Source organism: Frieseomelitta varia, unplaced genomic scaffold (genome assembly GCF_011392965.1).
Source record: "Frieseomelitta varia isolate USP_RPSP 00005682 unplaced genomic scaffold, Fvar_1.2 scaffold_225, whole genome shotgun sequence".
NCBI classification, from domain to species: domain Eukaryota; kingdom Metazoa; phylum Arthropoda; class Insecta; order Hymenoptera; family Apidae; genus Frieseomelitta; species Frieseomelitta varia.
In genome coordinates, this window is record NW_025109952.1 from 87,871 (window position 1) to 108,709 (window position 20,839).

The 20,839-nt window shown below is 31.4% G+C and overlaps 4 protein-coding genes across 9 annotated transcripts; 2 read left to right on the forward strand and 2 right to left on the reverse strand.

Moving 5' to 3' along the window:
- The first annotated feature begins 785 nt into the window (after positions 1-785).
- Positions 786-7,202, forward strand: LOC122527551 (adenosylhomocysteinase). 2 transcript variants are annotated; one of them, XM_043651837.1, is made up of 7 exons: positions 786-796; positions 2,390-2,490; positions 2,895-3,085; positions 5,185-5,526; positions 5,887-6,102; positions 6,215-6,441; positions 6,646-7,202. In XM_043651837.1, the coding sequence occupies exons 2-7, from the start codon at positions 2,463-2,465 to the stop codon at positions 6,941-6,943; spliced, it is 1,302 nt and encodes a 433-aa protein (XP_043507772.1). In that variant the 5' UTR covers positions 786-796; positions 2,390-2,462; the 3' UTR covers positions 6,944-7,202. The 2 variants fall into 2 exon arrangements, with proteins under 2 accessions (XP_043507772.1, XP_043507771.1); XM_043651836.1 differs by lacking the exon at positions 786-796 and having other exon boundaries at positions 2,333-2,490.
- Positions 7,203-7,639: 437 nt separating this feature from the next.
- Positions 7,640-13,046, reverse strand: LOC122527538 (GATOR complex protein WDR59). 5 transcript variants are annotated; one of them, XM_043651810.1, is made up of 21 exons: positions 12,847-13,046; positions 12,682-12,731; positions 12,466-12,572; positions 12,158-12,371; positions 11,948-12,081; positions 11,700-11,849; positions 11,469-11,628; positions 11,312-11,391; positions 11,160-11,226; positions 10,869-11,077; positions 10,537-10,800; positions 10,314-10,464; positions 10,056-10,249; positions 9,853-9,986; positions 9,557-9,763; positions 9,358-9,484; positions 8,848-8,877; positions 8,719-8,757; positions 8,263-8,423; positions 7,944-8,197; positions 7,640-7,865 (listed from the first exon to the last, which is right to left on the reverse strand). In XM_043651810.1, the coding sequence occupies exons 3-21, from the start codon at positions 12,496-12,498 to the stop codon at positions 7,726-7,728; spliced, it is 2,748 nt and encodes a 915-aa protein (XP_043507745.1). In that variant the 5' UTR covers positions 12,499-12,572; positions 12,682-12,731; positions 12,847-13,046; the 3' UTR covers positions 7,640-7,725. The 5 variants fall into 5 exon arrangements, with proteins under 5 accessions (XP_043507745.1, XP_043507741.1, XP_043507742.1 ...); XM_043651806.1 differs by having other exon boundaries at positions 12,437-12,572; XM_043651807.1 differs by lacking the exon at positions 8,719-8,757 and having other exon boundaries at positions 12,437-12,572.
- Positions 13,047-14,101: 1,055 nt separating this feature from the next.
- Positions 14,102-16,849, forward strand: LOC122527540 (repressor of RNA polymerase III transcription MAF1 homolog). The gene is made up of 5 exons (XM_043651813.1): positions 14,102-14,240; positions 14,323-14,472; positions 14,678-14,959; positions 15,029-15,148; positions 15,236-16,849. Exons 1-5 carry the CDS (start codon positions 14,158-14,160, stop codon positions 15,303-15,305), a joined length of 705 nt encoding a protein of 234 aa, XP_043507748.1. The 5' UTR covers positions 14,102-14,157; the 3' UTR covers positions 15,306-16,849.
- On the reverse strand, positions 15,320-20,746 carry LOC122527539 (ubiquitin carboxyl-terminal hydrolase CYLD). Its single transcript, XM_043651812.1, has 11 exons — positions 19,972-20,746; positions 19,740-19,881; positions 19,445-19,666; positions 18,748-18,923; positions 18,550-18,666; positions 18,265-18,488; positions 18,021-18,193; positions 17,656-17,952; positions 17,471-17,586; positions 17,192-17,408; positions 15,320-17,107 (listed from the first exon to the last, which is right to left on the reverse strand). Exons 1-11 carry the CDS (start codon positions 20,449-20,451, stop codon positions 16,917-16,919), a joined length of 2,355 nt encoding a protein of 784 aa, XP_043507747.1. The 5' UTR covers positions 20,452-20,746; the 3' UTR covers positions 15,320-16,916.
- Positions 20,747-20,839: the final 93 nt, after the last annotated feature.

The window sequence follows — 20,839 nt, forward strand, 5'->3', positions numbered from 1 at the left end:
TCCAGAAATATCACATAAAAGTGTCGATGTCACGGCTAATCTCCCCCGAGATCGTTTTCAAATTCAATATTTTCGTTTAAATAAAACGGTGGACCTGGAAATTGACAATTTTATTTCTGGCAGGTACATGTTTAAATAGTATAGAATATTAATAAAATAGATTAATATAGAATAAATAATACAGAATAATATTAGAATACATATCACTGGATCCTTAGGAACTATGACAATTTAGAATTAAATTGCACAGCTTTAATATTTTCGATTTAATTCTGTCATGGGAAATGTAAAATACAAAATAAAAATGGGTACCTTAAATTTTAGAAATCTAACAATGAATTATTATGGATTATTATTATTATTATTATGATCATTTACAACTCAACGATGTTATTATTATGATCATTTATAACTCAACGATTCGAGACACTAGAGTAAGCAAAATATAACAATAATTTAATTTGTATGTTGTATGTTAAATATAATATGATTTACTTTTGTAATATTTATAAAATACTCCAAAAAGCAATAAATACGATAGTCGAGAGGTCTGTAGAAAATTGTTTCATCGAGTCTTCGAGAGTCTCCTACTTGTAAACCCCATGTAGAAACCATATGTTTTTACGTACGATCATGCTGGCAAAGATGACTCTTGCTGACACGCGACCCGCAGCCACCCTAAATACTTAATTGTCAATTCGATTTCAGTGCGGGAACGATATCCGTGGAATTCTCCGCTTCTCAATTTTCTCTTCTGATTTCTTTATAATAAAAACAATACTCAGAGATTTTATGTGTCTAGAATCTGTTATTATTGAAATCTAAATTTTGTATAGGTTATATAATTCTGCGAATTAACTAGTTTAAGTCTGCGAATAGAATAATAATTATAAATTAATGTATACGTTTTATACATAAATATGAATTTTTAAATCTTTTTATTTTTATTTTTTGAATCTGTTACGAAATAATCGATGTAATATCATTGATGAATTTGTAGAAAGAAACAATTAAATAATATGTACATATAGCAATTAGTAAAATCTTTACACATTATAAATTTAAATTATATTAAATACGTATTTTGATTATTTTTATTATGAGAAATATAGTCTGTGAAGAGATCTACTTTACCAGTCTAAAGAAATAAAATGTTTTATGGAGACATCTGTCGATTATTTCGAAAGTATTATCATTGAGTACAGACAAAGTCACCGACAGGGTGATGAGTAGGCATTGCATCTTGCGGAATTTCGTGGTCCGTGACCTGTAATACCGACTAAAAAATTACTGGTATTTTAGCGCACTCTACGTTGGAACAACGGTGAATTGGAGAACTAGTGAACCAACAACTAGTGATTTTTGAGACTACAGTGTTTTGCAAACTTTCAATACTGAAATGCTAGTAACCATAGACGAAATAACCTAAATCATTCTACTCTATATCAGAAAAAACTATCCATATTTTTCGTTTCATAGATTTATCACAACTTTTTTCAATATAAATTAAAAATTATATTTCAATCAACTTTTTCTAATACTTTTAAATAGATGTAAATAAACAAATATATAATAAATCTTTCATTCCAATCACTGCTTTAAATCGTTATATTCTTTCATTGATGAAGTACCACGTTCAATTCAATAAATAACTCTCGAAGCAGATATGACAATATTGTCCATACTTTTTGATTTTAATTCTCATTACTAGTAGTGCTGCAGTGCAAAACCTAAATCGGTACGACACGAAAATGGCAAGGACTCCGAATCGTGAGACAAAAAATTGTGTACATTGTATGCGAAGTCTATTCATATACCTCGTTTGTGCTGTAATGTTGCCATCAAAGCACTCATTTGAATAATTATATCGTAAAATTTAATTGTAAATTGTATTGTATTTATATTTATTTAAATTGATTAAGTAAATCAATTCCTTTAAATGACATTCGACTGTTTCGTTACTTATCCTTAACTCTATCCCTCTCCAATCATTTTTCTTTGTTATTCCGAAAAATAAGAGTAAGTTCTTTTAGGAATTAAATTTTCATAGTAAATATAAACAATGTAATCTATAAACACAAAAATATCTGGAGTTTTGAACTTTTGTAGCGCAGTTGATTCTATCTATCGAAATACAAATGATACGGCGAAATTAAAACTGAGTTAAAAAACAAAAAAATAAAGAAATCTACGAAGAAAGCAAGGTACGAAATATAGGAGAAGCAAATAATTATGTGAAATAATAAAATTCTATTCTCCCGCCAAAATTTTTAAACATTGTTCACGTGATTAAGTAGTTACGGATCCTAGCGGAATTTGTTAAAATGATCCACGTTCCTCACGAGTTGCGAGTACCTTACCGCGACTTGCCGGTGAAACATTTGTCGAGTGGGTTTTGTTTTCATAATTCAAATTAAAAATTTGACTTTATTTCTGTGTAACAATTGTTTCTACGAATAAAAATGTTTTGCGACTCTAACTTTAAAGTTGGTAAGTACCATTATGAATTTTAGAATAGTTTAATCAGATACGTGGTTGTTATTTTGGAGTAAATTAACCTCGTTGCACGTTATTTAAAGCACATGATTAAATAAACTGGATGTTGGATAGAAAAAATCGTGAAAGAAAAAATGTTGAAATATGAATTGCATATCGTCAAAGTATAGCGATTAACCGATTGTTGAATTAAGTTTTACAAATAGCACATCATAATTTATCAATGATATGTAATTGTTCTATATTGATAAAAATAATAGAATAGAATATTCGTCTCTACACAATTTTTCATTCAATTTAGTAGTGAAACATTTAAGGATATATTGTAAAATGAAATTTTAAAAAAATATTAATTTAATCATGTATCAATGAACAATGCCAATTTCTAACAATTGTAGCTGACTTGTCATTGGCGGAATGGGGACGAAAGGAAATTAATTTGGCGGAGAAGGAAATGCCCGGTCTCATGGCCATAAGAAAGAAATACGGTCCAGAAAAAATTTTGAAAGGTGCACGAATTGCTGGCTGCTTACATATGACAGTTCAGACTGCCGTTCTCATCGAAACTCTCGTTGAACTTGGGGCTGAGGTAAGTTAACCCTTTGCCCTCGAAAATTGTTTTTCATCTACCAGTAATTTATTGACTAGTGACGAGGTATCACTTCAAATAAAATGATATATCATTGGAAATAATCATCTTGTTCAAATGGTATTCATCATGAAATTTTGATATTTTTCTAACATATGATGCCGTTTGAAGTAATCATCAATGAGATCATCATTGCGAATTTGCTAGAACAAGTACAATATATAGACGTTAATGATAACATACAATCTCAGAAAAAATCATCTTCACCGTTTTGTAAATTTTCGTAAAAAGTCTAGTTTATGTGTATTATTCCAATGAGTATCAATTGACTACTGTCTTTGCCCTCAGGAATTTCTTCTTCTGAAATTCTTTTATTCTTCTTACATCTTATAGATTTCATTCTAGATACTTGTTTGGACATTATACGATTATATTATATCATACGACACCAAATATATCTACGTTCATTATAATTATCAATTATAAAAAATCAAAGGCTGAGCTGATAGCTAAATTTAAGTACGATGTCCCCTTAGAAAAGACAATCAAGTTATCTTTTCACATTAGTGTTTCACATTTTCGTGTCCGATGCTCGATATTCGAAATCGGAGATTAACCCGGGATTACCTACGTGGGAGTCTAGTGCAGGTACATCCTGGCCCCTAGACCCCCAGGTGGGTAATCCCGGGTTAAAGACACATTTAGTTCTGAAAATTTATTGCGCGAGAAATATAATTATTGCAAAATATTTGAAGGCATAAGAATAGAAAAAAATACGATGAGGAAACTAGTACGCATTTATACATGTATAGATCGTTCCACAAATTGTGACCCTGCATATTTTACAACATTCGTCAACAATCATATCAGACATCGGAAAATTTTTGACTCATCTTCAAAGATCAAGATCAGAAAAAGCGAGGCTGACGTCTCTTGTCGTTATTATGAAACATAATACACTTTTAAATTTATTTAAAGTTATGAAAAAGAAAATAAATATCATAAACTTCTATGACGCAATGATAATATCGTATCTAGCAATGTGATTCTTATGTAAGAAAATTTAGATTAATCAACAATAATGATTTCTTATTATCACTATCGTGATTCATTAAAAATGTTGTGGATCTGAATTTTAATATCCAAATTGCTTGTAACTTAATCACATTTGTAATTTAAAATGAATTTGACAAAAAAGAAGTATGTTGAAACGAAATCTCATAAAGATATATTCTTAATTTTGATTCGAAATATAAATTGGATTTTAATGCTGTTTTCTATTATACTTTAGAGTATTACATTTCGAGTACAAAATTTACAGGCAAAGAACAGAGTACTACGCGACTCTTTTATAAATCTTGTTACACTTTTAACGTCATATAAATTGACGTAATCGAACAATTCAATATCTAGATATCATTCAGATTACTCGATCATATACAGAGTGTTGTACAGCTAAATGGGATTATCTAAATATTTATTTTATTTATTGTATGAAAAAAATTCTCAGAATAAATTACACTATTTCAAAGGTTATATTAACGGTGGAGATAAATTTTTCTCAAAATCAGTTTTCTGTAAGATTTTATCAGTAATTTTTTTTATGAAACCGTATATATATATATATTTTAATATTTTTACAGAACATAAAAAGACAAATTCAACGATCCAAAGAACCATATTATTGAAATCATTTAATCTCAAATTAATTTAGCTGAGACACTCTGTATGTAACAGCACCGATTAATGTCGCAATACTTAGAGCTACACATTGCAATCTTCGATAATAAAATTATTTGCATATAAAAAAATGTGAAACATTTCAACAAATTAATGAACAAAAAATATCAAAATATTGCAAAAAAATTAATATACAAAATAATGAAAAATTTAGAAAACATGAATTATCTCAACATACTTGTATGCATTATACGTACGTATATATTGACTTTATATCAAAAAATTGTTTCGTACAGTTTCGTCATATTTTGTTCTATATTATACAGATGTATAGAAATATTTTTGTGTTTGGTTTCTTTGCTCCAAAAGTCAACAAAAATGTTAATGACTCGTTATCGCGATGACTTCTACATCAATAGGTTCAATGGTCCTCGTGTAATATATTCAGCACGCAAGATCATGCAGCAGCAGCTATTGCAAAAACGGGGGTTCCCGTGTATGCTTGGAAGGGCGAAACCGACGAAGAATATCTCTGGTGTATAGAGCAGACTCTCATATTCAAAGATGGGAAACCATTGAACATGATTCTTGACGATGGTGGTGATTTGACCAACTTCGTGCACACCAAATTCCCAGAATATTTGAAGGAATGCCGTGGTATTTCCGAGGAGACAACAACCGGAGTTCACAATCTATATCGCATGATGAAAGAAGGCACTTTGAAAGTTCCTGCTATAAATGTGAACGACTCAGTAACGAAGGTTCGTTGCACCATGTTCGAAAAATAGGAAGAATATTTCAACCTGAAAAAAAAAGAAATTGTTAGATTGTTGCAGAATAAAATACATACTTATTACAAGTCTTGCCAAGAAATTTAGATATAACAAAATGACAAAATCAAAGAACTAAATCTTTTTTGTTTTTTAATTGAAGATTACAAAAAGAAAATATAATAAGTATATTTTGTTGATTTTTTGCCTTTCTGATTACAGAGGAAAAATTTCTGCAATCTTACAAATTATTTTATGTCTTGTCTATTTATTTTGACTTTCTGATATCAGATATAATTAATATAAAATAATTTAATGTGTAATGTGAAATAATTTTCTATTGTCGAATAGAGTAAGTTCGACAATCTTTATGGCTGTAGAGAATCGTTAATCGATGGTATCAAACGAGCGACGGATATCATGATTGCTGGAAAAGTCTGTGTGGTCGCTGGATACGGAGATGTTGGAAAAGGTTGCGCTCAAAGTCTTAGAGCACTCGGTGGACGTGTGATAATCACGGAGATTGATCCTATTAACGCGCTTCAAGCTGCCATGGAAGGATACGAGGTGATCTTAAATCAAAGATCATACGCATGAAGTGTATTTAAATTAGTATTGGTCAAAAATTGCGATAGAAGTAAATTGGGGCCTGACTGAAATTTTCAAATATATTCTTTAGGTATCGACAATGGAAGAAGCGTCGGTCAAAGGACAAATTTATGTTACCACTACCGGTTGTAAAGACATCATAGTGGGTGACCATTTTCTAAATATGCCGGAAGATGCTATAATCTGCAACATTGGTCATTTCGACTGCGAAATTGACGTTGCATGGCTTGAGAAGAACGCGGTTGAAAAAGTGAACATTAAATCACAAGTAGACAGATATCAATTGAAGAACGGCAGGTGAATTAATAACTTTTATATATGTGAACATCATATACTAATGAAAAATATTTCTATATTAACAAGTCAAACGTTAAATTATGTAAAATTATTTAAGGAAAACGTTAAAGACATACTCACTTCTCATTAAGCTCATACACTGCACTCAGATTTTTGATCGGTTTTATGATATTTTCGGTTCATATTCCGGATCTTCATTTTCAGGCATATTATTCTCCTCGCAAAGGGTCGATTAGTTAATCTTGGATGCGCCACAGGACATTCCAGTTTTGTAATGAGCAACTCGTTCACAAATCAAGTATTAGCGCAAATAGAATTGTGGACCAAACCTGGGTCTTATCCAATCGGAGTTCATATGTTGCCGAAGAAGTTGGATGAAGAAGTCGCTGCGTTGCATTTAAATCACGTTGGTGTAAAATTGACGAAATTGACAGAGGAACAAGCGAAATATCTTGATGTACCTAGAGAAGGACCTTATAAAGCTGATTATTATCGATACTAGTTATTAATTAAATTCAGAGGCTTATATGTACTTTTTTTTCATGACGAATAATAAAAACATCACAACAATCGTGTTTTGGTTTAAATTGTCAACTATTGATTTTCATAGTTATTCATTTATTGATTTTAATCCCAATTTTCTAACGTTTTGTTTAAATAATTATATCAAAACATTACGGAAGAGACTGTATAGTATTGTAATTTATAAAATTTGTTAGAAACAATTGTTGTTTTTTAAGTAAAACTATCTTGTATGATAAGTTTTGTATAAAATGGCAGAGAAAAAATTTCTCCACTTTTGTTAGAAGTTAATCCTTTATAAATAATGATATTTGAAGTAACAGATTAAAACGTTTTATAGGCTAATTTCCATCGTCATTTAGTGACATAATCCTACTTAATTTCTGGAGTGATTTATAGTTTTATTAAACGAAGAAAATGCCACGATGGAAGAAGTGTTACGAGAAAAAAGAAGAGGCAGAAAGAAGCAGTTCTTGCTCGTGAAAAAATTCATTTCTATGCTGGTATATTTTAATATCTTTTAATGTACAATATAAATATATTTTGCAGATGCTCAATTCTTTTTTTGTAATTGAGATGAAGGAATTGAAAGAAATATTTCTTGGAATAACTTCATCTCACGAAGAAATGAATTTAATGAACGATAATAATAAAAAAAGCATAAAAATTGTAAAAGTTTTTAAAGAAAAACATATTTATTATCTTCTCGTAACATTCTTTACATATCTTCATGACTATGTACAACTTTCTTTTATCTTTTATTTACAACTTTAAGAGAGCAGAACTTTCCTGTAGGCAATAACATCCACAACCTGTAGGGCATAATGTTTTGTTAGTAAACCATGTCGCTAAATGTTGCGTGTGTCCCCCATGCCCACAAAATATACAAAAATTGCTTGGACCTAAATGTAAAAAAAGGATAATTATAAATTATTGTATTATTAATTTATAATTTGATAATTCCACTGCATTAAATTTACCTCTAACAGAGATATGACAAATTACACACTCCAATGCTAATCGTTTACAATTTATACACTGAGGTCCTCTGCTAACTTTACCACATAATTGACATTCGCTTTGAAATTCGACGCCTTTATGCGTGTCTAATGGAGTTGTGCTTACGTGCTTTAATACTTGTGCACGCGCGTCTAATAATCGCCATCTATGTAGCACTTCGGCATACGCTTTTTTGTAACCGTCGTAGAGAGTAGTATATTTTTCATCAAGTAACCTGCATGACCAATGTTTGTGCAACAAAATTAAATAATTTTGATTAAAATTCTTTCAATTATGTACCTAATATTTTTCATGGAATCCCCTGACGTGTCTTGAGTTAATTTTAAGTCGTCGAGCGAATCAGACCACGAGTTGGATCGATGTTGCTTCAAATTTTGGAAGTTCCATCCTTCTAATGTGGTATCGGCTAGATGAATCGTGTGGTACGGAGAACCACCAGGCTAAAATAATATATAAAATTACAAGACTATTCATAAACCTTACATATAAACAATATGAAAACACAATATACACAAGTAACATATAAAAGGCATAATGTCTATGATCACTTTCTGCACAAGGATGTTTGTCTTCTGTGTGAAATTTCGAGGCATTATGGTAACAAAACAGTACATCACATATGATTAATTACTACTAACATGTACGATTATTTTATGAGTATTAATCATAATGTAAAACAGTTATTAGATGCAAGATCGAAAAGTTTGGCATTTGAAATATTAAGCAGGGCCAAACCTGCATGCTTTGTGGGACCATCACACTTCCACTCCGATGCTGTAAGGCAATAACAAATATCACCATAAGAGAACCCTAAGAACATTTCAAACACGTACGAATTTAAAAAATTCAAAAACCATGCCTTACCTTTAACCACCATTTTCCTGTAGAAAGCCTCTATAACAGAGATAACACAGTATCAATCATTTGGTAATTTAAAAAAAAAAATGTAAATATATTAGAAAAGAAAAATACTGAAATAAAATACCAATGGCTTGCGTCAGTATACTATAATCTATTTAAATTCCAAATTAAATAATTTTGGACATTTATTGTAGTTATAATACATATGCGTGATATGTGATCGTATGGTAAGATATTTATATTTAGTCATGCATCAGAAAAAAGAAATGTGTGCTGAGTATAATACATGTGATATACTGTAGTTTAAGAACATTGGAACATGAATAGTGGTACAATAGATGATTATGTTCAAAGAGTATTCTCAAGTATCTTCAGTATGTTTGTGAACAGAAGACAAAATATATGATCAAGACATATAATGTATCAACTATTAATGATGCTATAAAAAATAGTGCTTGTGCCAGATCATGCTAGAACATTTTAATATTTACAAAATAAATATAACATACTTACACTAACATTAATGGACTTGCTATTTAGCCGTGTTTGCGCAACGTCAGGATTTTCAGAACGATAACTAAATGCACAACTCAGCATACCTGCCATTTGAATATCTGACTGATTAGCATAATGCTGTATTCTAAAATAGAAAACAATTATTTTATATTAATTTGTTTTTATTGTAAGTAACATATATTCTTGTTGTACTTACAAGGAATGAATTAAATTTTGACCAAAAGGATGTAAAGGCCACGGAGCATCAATCTCGGGTGATTGACAATTTTGCCCAATATTTAAAACAGGTTGTGATATCACAAGAGCAGCTAAACACCACGCCTGAACTAAATCAGGACGTTCTAATGATGCAGCTACATTTGCGTTGTATTGACACATTGCCGGAATATCGGTGATATTGATACTACAGATATAAAATAAAATTAAAAAATTATTTTCTAAAAATAGACTAATAATCTCTGAAAATTGTATCACACATATTTTTGTACTCACACGTATTTTTCTGCAAGTTCTTTGTTGACGAAAAACAAAGAAGAAGCATCGTATATCATCACCATAAAATGATAGTTTTTACAACATGATCTATGGGTCATTCTATTTGTATTATGTAATCCACGATTTATTTTCTATTAATTTGAAAATAATATTTAGTGACTATTTTATATTATTATTTTTTTCATAAAAAATGTACATACTCGATCTTGAAAATAAAAGGAACTTATAGGAATGTTGTCATTCGATCGAACATAAGAATTTGGATACATGTGCATAAAATGTTCTCCGTTGCCTATTCCGTTTCCTAACGCAGAAAGTGCTCTGGGTGTTGTACATTCTGGTTTCATGGACGATCTTCTCGTATATGAAGCACGACCAAAACATACGAGTATACCTATTGAAACAATGAATTATGCCTTATACAGTATTTGTATTTTTTACTATTTTTTGATACGTACCTACGCAACAAAATTTAGCACCAGATGTTCTAGGAAACGGTATGTAAGCATCTTGATAATTTGTATACATATTAGAGGAACTTAAGAAATTCGCATTGTCTTGAATGTCGTATCCTAAATGATTACTTTCATTTTCATCATTTTTACATGTCTACAGAGGAAAAATATCAGACATTAAAGATAAAAGACGTACATGTAACCTGAAAAATATATTTTTTTTTACTTGTTCCAATGTTGTAATCAACTGTCTAAGACACGGTTCTAAACACGATCTGTTCTTTTTAACGCGTTGTTGAGCAGTTTGTTTTAAAACTTTCAACAGCTTTGCCAATGTTGCACTGTCGATTGTTGTTCCAGGACAGAATTGGAATGTAGGTTGCGCACTGTAAGGATAATTTGCAGGGAAATTTACTTTTAATATCACATTATAACTTTTATTGGATGCTGTTACGGTACAACTGCGTTCTACAGCATCCATTGCGTTGACCTGTAAAAATAAAAATAAATATGTATCCATGTACATATCTTCAGTTTATGTTTACACATGTATATTACCTCTATGTTTGGTATATTCATATTTATTAAAGAAAATTCTTGCTGTAAAGTCTTTGGTTGTGTAGGAGACGATATTTCTTTATTACTTTCGATATATGCATCTGTTTCGGAATTTAATATAGGTTCATCTACTTTTGTTGTTATACAATTCATTTCACGATCAGTTTGAGTATCACTAAGTTGTAACTGTTGGACGGATTGTAATGTTCCTATATTAATGGCAATTACATTAGATGGCATTGAATTAAAAAAAAAACACACATTATACTTGTGAACAAGACAAAAACATACTTAAATTATTATCTTCAGAATACTGAGTATAGATAGATGAACTATCTTCTATGCCATGTCCACATAACTAAAACAAGATTACAGTTAAATTTTTTTATAAATAAAAATCTTAATCTTTACATATATGTATATAGAAATTTACTTTTACTTACTTTCTTTAAAAATGGATCAATTTTATATATTCTTAAACATTGATCCTTTGACCAAGTAATTAATTCAAAGTCACTATTTTCTGCAAATCATAAATACTATATTTCGTAATATTTTATTCTATGTTTTCATTTGAAAATTTATTTATATACCATGTACCTAATTTTTGGTGTCTCCACTGAAATTCAAGAACAACATCAGTATGTCCTACGAAAGTATAGATAGGAGCACTGAGGTTTGTTGTGTTCCATAATAATAAACTATTTTCTCCTCGTCGTAATTGCGGTACTACTATTGTTACTAATCCTTCTCCAAATGGCTGTAAATAGAACTTAATTTTAATAGAGAGAAAAAAATTTTCATTTTCTTTAAATACAATGTTACTTTTACCGTATATCTCGCCCTCCATACTGGTGAGTTCGTTGTTAAAATGCTTTCGGCTCTTCGTGGATTACTGATATCGAAGATTTTCACTGTACAATCTTGACTAGACGTTGCCAATTGATTTTGTTGAAACGGACACCAATCTAAACCATGTATCTAAAATAACTTTAATGTTTATAAATATCTCATAGAACTTTACTAAAGTGATGCTACTGAATATTATTAAAACGATCTGTTGTGAAATCAGGCTTTACTTTTGTTAGATGAGCAGCTATATACTGCATAGGACTGTTTCCTTTTCTTTGATCCCATATTTTAATATCTCCATCATGAGCTGTAGCCAACATGTTGGGAGAAAGAGTATTCCATCTTACTTGAGAAGAACCAGCTATAACACATTCAATTACATCTTTAAATGTTTTGCAAACCATTTTATTGCAAAATTTCGTAATTAGTGTATTTACCAACTGCAGACAAAGATAAACATGGCCTCCTTTGATCTCTTACGTCCCATATATGTATAAATGTATCAATGCTGCAAGAAGCAATGATGTCAGGTTCTTTGGGATGCCAGTTTAAATCACTCACAACTCTTGTATGTGCTTTCAGGCTATTTGTTGTTTGTAAGTCGTAATTACCATTCCCAGTGAGGGACAATATTTCAATGCGTGTATTGCTCTAGAATTTAAATCCAGTTAGATATATTTACAACATTATTCACAACATACAGATTAATTTCTAACCGATACGGCGCAAAGATGACAATTTATACTTGTGGGATTCCATTCTGCAGAGCCAACCTCATATTTACTTTGTCTTTGAAATTTTTTTAATATGTCGACACTGTCGTCGAGTTGTTTCACCGCAAAGCATCTGCGGCTAAAAACAAAACAAAACAAAACAAAACAAAAAATTAAAAAACATGAAGAAAACTGTGAAAATTATATTATCACATTATGAGTATAAAGTTCGTTTCTTGCTTACTTACCCGGCAAGTAATACGTAATTACCCGTCGCATCTACGGCCATGGTATTAGCCTGTATATAAAACAAAAATAATTCAATAATAAATTATGCATTACAACGTTCGAAATTGAAATCTCACGTTGTTGAAATCACACGGTACGTAATATCGTGCGATGAGACAAGTTACCTGTAAATCACGATGTTCCGTAACGACATAGTCGCTGCCCCAACGTTTTGACATTTTACCAACGAATTCGAATTCCTGTCAGCATTCTGCAAGGTTAGAGTCGAGACCGAACGTTACGCGGACCCGCGGACCAGAATTGAATCGTGTACGCAATCGTGCACACAATCAAAGCCAGTACGCGACTCGTTGCATCGCGTCCTAACATACACATTCTTATTGGTAGATTTCGATTGGCTGAACGAAATTCATGTACACATCCCCACTAAAAAAACATATGAGAGCGGGGTAGAGCGAGTAGCGGTGTAAAAAGAGCAAACAAGACAGAAACAGAATCAGAGAGAGAGAGAGGAAAGTTCAAGACGCTTCTCTGTGCTATTTCTGTCACGTAGGACGCATATACTCGTTGCATAGGTGTACTAATATCGAGACGCAAATAATTGGTAAACTGTGCGAAACAGAAGCGGAGAAGGGTTGAAGTTTGTCGATCTTTAATCGTCGTATCGAAGTTGGATCAACTTTACGGTGATATTATTTCATAGTGGCCGTGATAATTCAAGTGATAGTGACAACAATGTCCGTAATTATGGATTGTTTTCGTCAGTAGCGAACGTGCAGAAGTTCTTCTTAGTCACTTTGTTTAGCTGACCTCTAATAAACAGATCTGATTCATTGTTTTTCCCTCTTGTGGCGACTTTTCGTTCAGCGCGAGTTTTCGATCCGAAAACGAGAGAAGAGAAGAAAAGAGAAGAGAAAAAAAAAAAGAAGAGGAACGCGGCGTCTTTTGTTTCTCAAGGGTAGTCTCGCCTGTCCTTTTACACTGTTTTCCTTCTCTTTAGCTTGTTAACGTCATTCGCGCCAGCGACAAGAAGACAGCGCTTCAAGTTAAATCTGAGAACCGATTGCTAAAATCGGACTCTTACATTTTTACGGACGGTAAATTCATCTCGATATTTTTAACTAGAGATCTGTGATGTACAAGTTCGGCGCCGCGGAGAAAATCATTACGTCCACGATTAATTTCGTACACTCAAAAAGGAAAGGAATTTTTATATACATAAGAAAAATGTACAAAGACTCAATAAGTCTTCGATGTTCGAGAAACTTTTTAAATTTTCGATTATATTGAACACCTTGGCCGTCCGACTGAGAAACGAGGTCAAGTTTAGCCGCAAAAACACGTTAAAGGTCATCAGCTCCTGTGTAATGGAGTATTAATGACAAGAGTGTTCCACTGAGAGATGCACCAAGGATATCCAATACCGGGACGTTCTTCTTAGACAAAATAAAGAGAAACTGTTGCTTACTGACAAGATGAAATTGCTCGAGAGTACACGCTTTGAAGCCATAAACAGTGCCTTGTCCATCAAGACTGGAGACAGCAAAATAATAGGCAGGTAAGATGGTCGGAATGCTATTTATTGGATCCGTATTATCCTCTAGAATGATCTTGAACATTATTTGTTTCTTGATCCACAGAATAGAGAGCTACTCTTGCAAAATGGCTGGAAATGATAAACAGTTGTACAAACGTTTCAATGCAGAACAAGGTTTTACTCCGCATGATCTTCAAGCTTTATCACCACCACAAACATCTTTAGGAACATCGCCTGCTCAAGGGTATTTTAGGTATTAAGAGTTGTAGATGAGACATATAATAAAATAATAAATCTAAAAATATCAGTATTATCCTCTTGAAATAATAATATGAATATTATCCTCTTTAAATAATAAACAGAGTAAAAGTTTATAATACCTTGTAAAAGGATATCCATGTTTACTGTTTGATAGTACCTGTATAGTAAGTTAATGAGTTTCCATATTTTTCCTTCAGCCGCAGTGTTTCTGGTGATGAAGATGGTCCACTGTGCGATACAATCAGTAGAAAAACCTTGTTCTATTTGATTGCCACTTTGAATTCAGCTTTTCATCCAGATTATGATTTCTCTGATGCTAAGAGTCATGAATTCAGTAAAGAACCAAGTTTGCAATGGGTCATGAATGCTGTAGACAGTAATTTGAGTGCAACCGCGGGAGATCATTATCGTACTCTTCGAACGGCACTTTGGGCTGCCATTGATCATGAAATATCATTAAATGAATGTGATATTTATAGGTAAATATTTCGAATTCCATTGGGAAAAATTATATATTAGATAAGATTAAAAATGTAAAAATATTTTAGTTACAATCCAGACTTTGCATCTGATCCATTTGGAGAAGATGGATGCTTATGGTCTTTTAATTATTTCTTCTACAACAAGAAATTGAAACGCATTGTGTTTTTTCCATGCAGAGCAATAAAGTAAGTATATCCATTCTTCAACTTTTGTTTTTCTTTAACTATTGTTCAGTTATATTTACTGTCATTCATTTTTATGTGTATTTACAGTCCTCTCTACGTGTTAGATTCTGGTGTTGGCAGTGACTTTGCCATGGATGAAGATGAAGACAGATACTAAATTCATAATACATGTTTACAAACTTTATCTTTATTAGTTCTGCCATACAGGGACATAAATGAACATTAAATTTCTTCTATTACAGTAGTGTTACGTCTAACTAACCGCCACTACCAGTTCTTGGAACTTGCTTCGTGAAACTTCTGACGTTACGTAATTAAAATAAACAAACGTATCAAATATCCATATCCCATTCACATTCAATAGAGAAATAGTTTTCTAGAAGTATACTTTTCTTGAAAATTAACTAAATATAATTTGCTATGGTTAATAAACGCGGCACTATTGTACATAAATTATTATGTACAGTGATATATTTCGAATTTTACAATTATTTCATTTCGTTTCACTTACAGCGACATTTATTTCAGACTCAATAGAGAATTTAATTATTTTGTTTCTCAATTTCTCTTTTGTACAATATCGAAACGTAATTATAATGAACAAAGAATCAAACAGAAGAACAATACTATAAGAACTTAGAATCATATTATTTTCCGTATGAATTTATAATTTTTATATACACATTATTATCCAAGATATTTTAAACATATAAATCTGCTGCATAGTAATCAAATTTTTATAAGCCTAAAAATCAGCTTTTTTTCTATGTGAAATGTTCAAATTTATAATATCAGAAAAACCCTTATTATCATTTATATAAAAAAAAGCAACAAACTTAGTGGATTTTAAATTGATGTTGTGCTAAGTTGCTCCGTTAAAACTAACGTTAGAATTTTTCAGAATTATTGTAACGATAATTGGTGTTGTACTAAGTTGCTTTGTTAAAACATTGTATTAATTATTATGATGATAGTAATAAGGAAATTAAAATAAATCTAATTTGATATTATAAAATAGAAGTAAAAAATTATTAGAGCAACGATAGATCTAAAAGTGCAACATTAACTTTTGAATCCTAGTCATTATATTTTTAAGTTACAAAAAATTTATTAACTGTTTATGCTCTTTGCTATAAAAATCAATCTATGATATTCTTAATGTTTTAAATAAGCTTTCCATATAAAATTGTTTATGTTTCATATATTACTTTTAATATACACGATCTTAATGTACGTATTGATACACAAATACCCAGTTTTGTGAATTATAAAGTTTTTAGTTCAATATTTTGAATTTACTGCTAAGAAACTAATTATCAGATCGTGCAATATGTATAAATTTTACAATAGTATAGTAGATTTTACTATAACTTTCATAGCGTGGAAAATTTAATTTTATGTCACTAATAAATATATACATGTATACATATATCTTGTGAATTTAAAAAACAGCATTATATTCGAGTTAGATTACTAGTTTTTGACTAAAAACAGTGATTTTCAAATGATTTCTATAATATATATGTATTACATATAATCTTAGTTTCCTTAAGATTACATGTTTGTCTGTCAAATGTAGATTTGAATAAACGTTATAAACTGACATAATTCAGTTATGCATTGATATTTTCTTTATCTCTCGTTCTTAGTGACACGAAATCTTTATAATATACATGAAATAAATAAAGCAGCAAGCACAAACATCATGCCTATTTTCATTAAGTAGTAACTTTAAACCTAACTTACCTAAATTATCAGGCAATTTAACTTATTTGTACATCATAACATCAGGAGATTGATACATGCACATATATGCATCGCATAACAGTCGTTTTGCATGCTCCGGCAGATGACGATCATCCGTTAGTTCAGTTAGATAATTTCCACCTTCTTCACTTAGCCAATATGGAAAATCTGGACATGGAACCATTTCCGGTATATTGTAACCGTTTTGTTCCCCTAAAAAAGAAGTTTTATCAATCAAAAATAAAGATTCAATAGATAAATTTATCGAAATATTTTTTTAATAAGATTGAAAAATACCTTTTCTATCAGCCATAGAATCAAAGAAACACCATGGTGCTTCCGAACCAGAACCACATTTTACGAAACATACATAATGGGAGGTTTCAATGCAAACCACTGCTGATAATTCCAGATATAATCGTGGAACTGGACAATGTTCTTGTAAAATAGCAAACTCCATTGGTACTATAAGTTTCTTTGGTTCGTGATTTGTTCTTCGTTCATGTCGATGCACCTAAACAAGTTAACATTCTATTTTAAAAGTATAGTTCTTATTTATTCACTCATTCATTTTACCTTTTCTAAACATTGCAAACAGAAGGCAATGCTTTCGAGTCCAACGCCACATTGTCCATAGCACTCTTTACATTCGTATTCCGCTAACTTTCCACAAACGGTACATTGTCTTGGAGCTGCAAACGGAAAATTAGAGATGACTACAATATTCATACATTGCAATATAACAATAATATAATACCTACAATCTTCGATTATATCTGTTACATCAAGTAACAATGTAGGTTGAATTTTCTGATACATCTTGAATGATTTACCAAATCGTGGCATTTGTATAATAAGACACGAAGGAACTTCTTTCAATCTTATATTACTTGTAAGAAAACTCTGTTCTAATAATTGTTGAACAGTTGGAAGATTTAAATGATCGTCTTTTTCAACAAAAAGTTGATAATGATATGCATCTTGGCCAGAACTTAATTTAAGAAATGGTTCAGCATTCAAAATTTGGGCAACCAGTGATGTCAAAAATTCTTCAGGATCTGAAAATATTTGAATAATTTTATTTATTCAAATGTTATTCATGTATGTACTATGTATGATCAAATACCTTTTTCTTCACTAGTAAGCCCGGATACAGATGATAGCTTCTCAAGTAAAGTTCGGAGTTTCATTACTCGATCTGCTCTTACAAACATATTTTTTCTAAGCGGATTTACAATTTCTTCACGTAATACTCTTTGTACTTCTTCATATTGAGGACAATCCTTTTCATTCGGTGGTCTAAAAAAATAATATATTATGTATGATATTTTATTTTTGAAAAACGAAAATGAAATGTTTGAGATTAATACCTAAATAAAAGATTATCAAAAACGCTAGTAAATGTAAACATGCTGAAAAGAGTAGCATCTAAATAACATGAATTATGATGACCTTGGATCCCCCGATATTTCCCACAAATACTTTCTAAATTTCCTTTTACGGAAATAGGTCGTACCATACCGATGATAACAGAGCTTTCCATATTTCCGAAATTATCTGTACTTAGTGATGTTGTTGGATTATCGATTTTTGCCTAAACATATAAATATATTTTGTTATACGAATACAAAAAGAATATACAATACGATACTTACCATGGTATCATATCGTGAACATTGATCAAGATCCGTGAAAATAGCTCTGTAAGGCAGACAATGGAAATATCTTACATCTTTATATGTTCCATCAGTACCAGATGGGTGACTATCATCCTAGAAATAAACGAAAGGATTATACTTTTTCATTAATAATTTTGAACTTTAATTTTTATTGTTAGTTTTTATGTTACATACCAATTCCACAGCTGCCATTAATTTACCAGACGTAATACCAGAAGGAGTTCCAATCCAACGAATAATTCCATAGTGTATATCAGAATCCAAAAGTACCTTCACATTTGAACCCACAATTAAATCTACATTTTCTGTTCGGCCAAATTTTTTATTTTCGTTCTTTTCAGGTGTGTTACCTGTTACAATTGAAATTTACGCTCGTATATTGAAATCAAAATAAATATATCTCTTTATAAAAGAACATTGATTGTAACTAAAATCGTAAGAGAAAAAGTGGAATGTAATTCAACAAATTAAAATAGACGTGGAATGCTAATAGAGTTCAAAATGTCTATTCCTTACTACAATCCAATGGACTTGAACATTCGAGCGTTCTCTCAATATCACTATACACATTTGATTCAATATCACTACTCCATTTATGTTCTAACACAAACAGGGGAATGTTTTGCAATGCAGCAGCCATTTTACAATAAAATTATGATAGGTTTATAACACCAAAAAGCTTGCCGGCAGTACTAACCGAGACTAAGATTGTGGTTATTTTTAACCACCTCAGTTATTCTTAACTCCCTCTACTACACATGGTAGGCAAAGGCAAGCATACTATGTGGGATTCATAGAAAAGTTAGCAAGATATCCTATCGAGCATTAAACTGAGCAAATATAAAATTTATTTTTATATTTTTACTATTACCATGGATGATGGTACTTTTAGTTACATTGCTGTCATTTTCATGTGTTGCTGATTTTACTGACTGATGGTATTCTTTTGATGTAGACCTTTGGTCTCTATTATTGTTTTTATTATCATCATACAGAGTAAATCTTTCCAACAGGACAGGCGGTATTGTATCTAATACAGACTTTTTCTTGTCATTTGTACAATTATTGCTTGCTTCACTTTTCACGCAAAAATCTGAAATAAAAGAGTCAATTAACGAATTGTAATCCTATAAATTGAAAAGAACAGAATATTTTTGTCTTTGTACTTTTATCTGGTTTTGCAAGGCCTGTAGGACCTCCAGGTTTTAAAGGGAAAATGTTACTCAGTGTAGCAAATCTTCCCTCAGAGTGGGTAGAAACAAAATACTCTTTACTCAGTAAAGCTGTCTTAGATGGTTCGTCGCCATCCTACAAGCATATCATCAAACAGGTATATTCGTGTATCTTATAAAAAATATTTAAAAAAAATAAAATAAATGAAATATTTCACTGAATTACCAATAAGTCAAGGCCGAAATAATATCCTTGCCCGAGTTGTGGCACAGGTCCAATATATTTAATAATAGCTAAATATTTTGTGCATCCCAGGGAATCAACGCAGTACCAGACAGTGTCATTCACTCCTAAACTCAGGAGTTCTTCGCACAGGTGTTTGTAATTTGCCAAACGAACCCTCTCTTGAGGCACTGAAATAGCAGGCAGAAATTTCCATACTTCTGACGTAACGGGAATTAGATCAAATTTGTGACATTGCCATTCGGTGCCGCGCCAAATTTCAGATCCTGTTGTATCAATTACGCGTACTTTAAGCGCACTGTCCCCCAAATCTTCGACAGCTTCCACCAGCATGCCGAGACGCAACGTATTGACACTCTTGTCGCATTCGCTAGACATACGCTTCAGAATGGTATTCTGTTTGGCAACAAAATACTGCGAGGCCTGACGGTCCTCTTTATTACTGGAATTTCGTTTTTCCATAATTAATCGCTGACGAGCATGGTAACAGAACGATTTAACAGACAGAACATGTACGGAACACGCGGGTAATATGTGACATTTATCTCGATCATTGCTCGGTTTTTGTTTTAAGCCAAATTAGACAAATAGAAGCCTCATATTTATGTTACTTAACTTATTACCAAGATTCACGAGTATTCAGCAGAAATATAAAGAAATGTTGTTTGCAGCATACGAACGGATATCCCATTTGTAACAATCAAATTCAAGTAGAAGTATGTACCTTGACTGTCAATCTATGTAGGGTATTTAACAATGAGAAAGACAGGTTGCTGTTGGTAGCGTTAAATCTCAAGTCTTGTTCTCATTGACACAGATTGTGCACACGTATGATTTGATCTTTTAAATG